At 46.5% G+C, this 5,721-nt stretch overlaps 1 protein-coding gene across 5 annotated transcripts; it reads left to right on the top strand.

Annotated features, from left to right (window-relative positions):
- Window positions 1–2,227: 2,227 nt before the first annotated feature.
- Window positions 2,228–5,487, top strand: PSMG3 (proteasome assembly chaperone 3). Of its 5 annotated transcripts, none has more exons than XM_032992351.1 (3): window positions 2,228–2,252; window positions 2,925–3,142; window positions 4,938–5,487. In XM_032992351.1, exons 2-3 carry the CDS (start codon window positions 2,927–2,929, stop codon window positions 5,088–5,090), a joined length of 369 nt encoding a protein of 122 aa, XP_032848242.1. In that variant the 5' UTR covers window positions 2,228–2,252; window positions 2,925–2,926; the 3' UTR covers window positions 5,091–5,487. The 5 variants fall into 5 exon arrangements, with proteins under 5 accessions (XP_032848242.1, XP_042654862.1, XP_032848239.2 ...); XM_042798928.1 differs by lacking the exon at window positions 2,228–2,252 and adding an exon at window positions 2,407–2,451; XM_032992348.2 differs by lacking the exon at window positions 2,228–2,252 and adding an exon at window positions 2,537–2,634.
- The last annotated feature ends 234 nt before the right edge of the window (window positions 5,488–5,721 follow it).

A 5,721-nucleotide genomic window follows, 5' to 3' on the forward strand; every position in this document is an offset into this window, starting at 1 on the left:
GCAGGGATTATTGATGGATGTCCTGAAACACTGTGTGTCTAGTTTTCGAGATATTTGGGAAACATTTCTGATGCTCTGTGGATCTTACGCATCTGCTCTATAAAATCAGTTCAGATAAATACAAATATTATTATGAAAAGCTGCCTCCTTCCAGTCTACACACACACAGGCACTTAAGCAGTTTAAAAAGAAGAGTAGTAAGAAACTGCTCAAATAAGTAATAATAAAAGCTGCAATATTATGGGTAGTTTTTCTTGTCGAAGTATGGGCCTGTACAGTCATTGATTTTCCCTGGTAATTGAGATAGTGACATGCACGACTTATGTTTCTTCAGCTGCGAGTGCATGGGAGTGGAAGAACGGATCCTGAAATCCTGCAAAATCCCCAGCTGAGGATTTGATAGCTCTGAACTGCTGTCTCGATTCTTTATTTCCCTTGGACTGTAAAAGGGGGTATATTAATAATCTGTTACGTCAAAAGAGAGTTTATGAAGCTAAATGTAATAATCTTTGCAATGTGATTAGAGATCTTTGGAGGAAAAGTGCTATAGATAACAAAAATGTAAGTATGGATATGTGTCCTTCTCAGCCAGAAAAAACTGGGAAGCAGGTGGCAGGCAGACAGACCCCTCGGGAAAGATCCCGTTATCTGCCACGGTGTCTATTGTCAAATCTCCATCCCCTGCCCCAGTCACACAGACAATAGGAGCCTTCCCCTTAGTTCATATTTTTTTAATGCATTTACTTTCAGTGATGAAGATTCAGTGCTCAGTTACCTCCTGCTGTCTGCTTCTCAAGTTTGCTATATCCCACCTCAGCTCCCTGCTAAAATGAGATATCCAATTGATTGAAACTGTTAAAGATAACTCTTTCATCCCAAACTAATGCAAAACAATAAAGTGCAGCATTTCCATGTAAATCTGAACTAGAGTGGACTCTCTTTGTCCTCCTGTCATGTAAAAATTAAAATGGAGGCTGGCAAGGATGGTAGGAAGAATCTGGTCCTTTGTGTTTCCTAAAGTAAAATTCTCCAGAGAAGGCAGAGCAGGAATAAACTTTATGAGTCAGGAGGCTTTACTGACAAGAGCTGCTATTATCTCTGTCAAACAGGCAAAGCCTTGAGTGATTGTGGTAAGCAAGAAAGAGGAATGTTGTTTTTTCGCAGTGCTGGAAAACAGACTATTTGCCAGATTTCAAGGAGTGCCAAAAAGGTATCAAGCCTCTGTTTGAATTAACCATAAGAATAACCTGCTGAATGAAAAGCTTTTCCATGGACCTCTGCTGCTCTCTAATGGTGCCTTGCAGGATTCTCAACACAAAGTTTGCATGTTCTTCCTGTAGTCAAGTTTTGTTAAAACTTTTAATACAAAATGAAAAAATATTCATGAGGCCATTAAGAAACGTTACCTGATAACCCACAACTCAGGTAGCTATTGCTCCAGCCACAGACAGGATATTTTGTGTGTCGTGGGAATGATGGTGAAGGAGAACTAACACGTAGAAATGAAGGCACGGAACATATTTGACATGCAGCAATTGTGGAAATCTGGAAGGTTGCAAACCTCCAAGAAATCCCAATTTTCAGCACTTTGCATAAATTGGTATACAAAATTATTATTCATGAAGACTAGTATGTCAAAGAAAAAAAACAGCTCTAAATTAACTGTATGCAATTAACAGAAACTAATGTTTGCACTTATTCCTCACAGGGCATAACATTTCTTTTTGCACTCTTCCCACAGATGTCCTCGTCTCCCATTACAGCACCATTGGGCAGCTGCCACCTTTCCCTCAAGCCCCATGAAGCAGCTGGAGTATTTTGTGGAGTATTTCTGTGCCGGCCACGCCGCTGCTCGTCCCCTCAGCAGCGAGGTGGCCAGCCTGTGTGTGACAGGGGAGGGCAAGCCTGAGGGCAAGGCCACTCCGATGGCCCCAAACCAGCCTTATTTTGATGGGAAAAACACGCTCGGGGGGTTAAAGTGTGGCCCAGCAGCACCCTGCGGGTGGGAGCGCTCACAGCCCATGTGGAAACGGAGAGGGGAAGGAAAAAACATCAAAATTAGCAGCCTTCCACCGGCCCCAAGGCTCAGCCTGTCCCCTCTGAGGCCTGAGGGCCGTGCCGTGTGACGTTCCCCCCCGCGTCGATGGCACCCAGTGTAAAACAGACAGAAACCGGCCGAGGAAGCCGGGCCGGGGGCGAAGGGGCTCAGCCCCGGGACTGGCGAAGGGCGATGTCCCTGAGATAGAGCTGGGGTGGGCAGGGGGGACAGGGAGATGGCGGCGGTCGGGCGCGGGTAATGGCGGCGCAGCACTGAGCGGAGGGCAGGGCCGCCCTGCGCCATCTCCCCGCGCCGCGGGCCGAGGGAGGGAGGGAGGGAGGGGAAAGGCGGCGCTTCCGCCGCGGCGGGGCGGGCACGGGCGGAGAGCGGCGGTGCGGCGGGGCCCGGCGCGGGTAGGGGCGGCGGGCCCACCCCCCCCAGCCCCAGGGCGGCGGGAGTTGGGGAGCGGGGGGGGCGCGGCGGTCCCCTCCCTCAGGAAACACCGAGGCCTGCGGAGGCCGGGGTGGAAGGCGGGACGCGGGGGTCTCCCGGGAGGATGCACGATGGTGGAGGGGGGGGGGCGGCCTGCTCCGTAGGTGCGATCGCTGTTAAACCATGGTTAGCGTGAAACTCCGTAAATGGCAGCTTGTTCGAGCGGCGGGAGCGCGGGCTGCGGCGTGGTTAAATTTCTCCTCCCGGTCAGGCATGTGGGGTGTTGACCATTGTTCCTGCATAGACCTACACCTCTGGATGCTCTTGTGCTCTGAAATCAATTTAACATGGGTATTTCAAATAAAGGGAAGGATTTGGGCCTTTTATAGCCTGTGGTCCATGTTCTTCATCTAATGTTATTTTTACTGTTGTTTTATTGTTCTTTTTTCCACAGCAATGGAAGCAAGTCCCATTGTGACGTCCAAGCAGCGCGAGGAGGTGGTACACGGGGTCCCGACGGAGGTGGTGTGCACGGCGTTCTCCAACTCCATCCTCGTGGTCGTCACGCAGTATGGCAAGATGGGGACGATCGTCTACGTGGACCCCAACACAGTCGGTGACAACGTGGGCAGGCCCTCGCTCACCACAAAGGTGCTACTGGGCAAGGATGAGGTGAGAGTGGCTACACAGTGCGCGGGCAGCCACGATGAGGGGGAAATGAAGTAGGTGGGGCGGTGCAAATTGCCAGGGAGTTGATGAATCACAGCAGTTAAGCGGTGTTTGCACAGTGGTAAGATTAAAAATCTTTTCTGAGGAAAGAGAGGTTAATCAGAAAAGTATGCGTGCTCATCTGCTCTTTGACATAACAAAAGTTTAACTAACCATGAGTGGTTTGGGGATCTGTTATTTTGTGTCCTACAGGATATGGATTGCTTCACCATGCTTATGGAAGGTTTGATAAAGCTCCTGTTGATTTAAGGGTTGCAAGATCAAACATGCAGCCCTTGATAACCTTCTTGGGGTTTCTGTTCCAGTGAGTTTGTTTTCCATTTCAAGTCCCATTTCTCACCCCCACCCCCAATCTATGCCAGTCCCATAATGGACTTTAGTTACCCTCTCCCAAGTGTGCCTGCCAGCACCTACCCTTGATAAAGTTTAATTTGTTTTGCTTCAACAAAATGAGTTTTTATCGACCATTTCACAAAGCTGGAGAGAAAGCAGAATAAAATGTATTTCGCAAAATGTCAACTAATCGAGCGTTAAAACAGCAAGTTACAGTGCTACAAGATTATGAGGCTTCCTGTCAGGGTTAGAGCTATAAAATATTACTTACTAACCTTAACTAAAAAAACTCTAGCAACGCTAGTTCCCAGTTGTATCGGCAGCTTCCCCTTATGGAGGTCTTGTTCTTCAGCAATAGCCTGCCTTCTCTGAATGGGAGGTGCTCTGCTTTCCCTGGCATGATGTCTGCTAATTCTGACCACCTCCACCCCCAAACTGGTTTTGTGTTTTACTTGGAAATGGGAAGTGCCTTTGTTTATTTTGTTACATAGTATTTTTATATAATTTATCAACCTAATAGATCTAAACTTTAAGAAAAGGCTTTTATTAGTTTGCTGCCTCCCTGCTTGTCACCATTAACATCCCTGTTTGGGATGGTGCACACTTCCAAACCGCACTGCCGGCTAAAATTAAGCATACTCACCCTTCTGATAAATACATAACTGTGGGTGTAAATAAAACCTAGGCAAGCTGGATGTCGTTAAAGAAACCTCATCAAGAAGATTGTATTCATTTTCCTCACTCCTTCAGCCTCACTACTTATATCTGGTTTTCATTATTCTGTTAAAGCCAACGTTTCTTTTACAGATGGCATGCAAAAACTCTGTAACACCATTTTGGGGTCCCTAGAAATTGTAGGGTTTTTTCTAGAGCTTGTTAGCAGAACATACCCTCTTCAGCAACAAGTATTTAGAAGAAAATTGTACTTGGGGACTTCTTCAGAAACCCGGCTATGATGGAAATAGAGGCATTTTGATCCATGGTATTTCATGTAATTTGATACTTGGTGACATGGTTTGGGTGGGAGGACTAGGGGAAGCAAAGAGTCTCCGTACCAACTTCCAAGTTTTCCAACCCAGTGCAAAACTCGATTCCAGTGCAGCTCCACTTAGGTTGTTTCGGGGTAGTTTGGGTGGCTGTTGCTCATGTGAACAAACTCCTAAGCTGGCTGGGAAAATGCTTTCTAAAGTCCCCTGTACCGTGGCTTGGTTTTGCTGACGAGCCAAACTGCATGCCTGTTCCCAATCATGTTGGAACTGCTCAGCAAACTGCACGCTCAGTCTGAGCCCAGTACCAACAGGTTCTCAGCACGCTCCGTGTCACTGCAGGACTCTTCCTCTCCTAACTCCTGTGGGAGGGCTCTCCCAGCTGTGAGAGTTTGCACCTGTGTGCTTTTGCTTTTCAGCCTCTTGTCCACGTCTGTGCCAAAAACCTGGTGGCGTTTGTCTCTCAGGAAGCTGGGAACAAACCTGTTCTTCTCGCCATGGCTTTGAAGGACAAGACCATGGAAGGAATACAAGCTCTACGGGAAGTGATCCGAAGTTGCCAAGTGTGGTGAAGTTGTGCCATCTGGATTCAAGGAAATGATCCTGAGTCTGTGACTCATCACCACTTATTTAAAAGGACAAGAAATGAAAATGATGGAATGTCTTTGTGCTGGTTTTGGACATACTGAGGAATTTCATGAATTTTTCTCTACTGTGTAGAACATTTGTGGCTTTTCTGACTGTGACAGGTTTGCAGTCCATATAGTCAGTGATGAGACAAGAACGATTGTCTCAACATACAAGAGAAATATTATTTTTATCACATTGGGTGGGATGTATGTTTGGGAAACGGCACGGCTCTGCATCTGTGTCCTGAGGAGCAATAGATGCCAAGCTCTGTAGCTACGCTGTACCGCAAAGAGGCAACACCCAGTGCAGGATGAATAAAAGAAACATTGACAAATCTAATTTTACCTGTTTTTTTTTTTTTTTTTTTTTTTTTCTCTGTGAAAATCACTTAAATTGAAATACAAGTCTTGGTAACAAACCAACAGAAATTGCATAATAGGAAAGATTTTCTTGCCTGCTTTTAAGGAAATGAGTCCTATATGTCTGCTTTGTCCTTATGTCAGTCCCTTTCCTGATGTAGTCTGAATCCATTTTCTACTTTCACTCCGATTTTAAAGAGAGGCAGATAATTAT

This window comes from Tyto alba, unplaced genomic scaffold (assembly GCF_018691265.1).
Source record: "Tyto alba isolate M040663 unplaced genomic scaffold, T.alba_DEE_v4.0 Super-Scaffold_28, whole genome shotgun sequence".
Taxonomy (NCBI): Eukaryota; Metazoa; Chordata; class Aves; order Strigiformes; family Tytonidae; genus Tyto; species Tyto alba.

Excerpts from the sequence above, each read along its gene's own strand:
- PSMG3 (XM_032992348.2), top strand. The coding sequence starts at position 2,595 with ATGCACGATGGTGGAGGGGGGGGGGCGGCCTGCTCCGTAG. Across the intron at positions 2,635-2,924 it reads GGGGGCGGCCTGCTCCGTAG|CAATGGAAGCAAGTCCCATT; the intron begins GTGCGATCGCTG and ends TTTTTTCCACAG. Across the intron at positions 3,143-4,937 it reads TGCTACTGGGCAAGGATGAG|CCTCTTGTCCACGTCTGTGC; the intron begins GTGAGAGTGGCT and ends TTTGCTTTTCAG.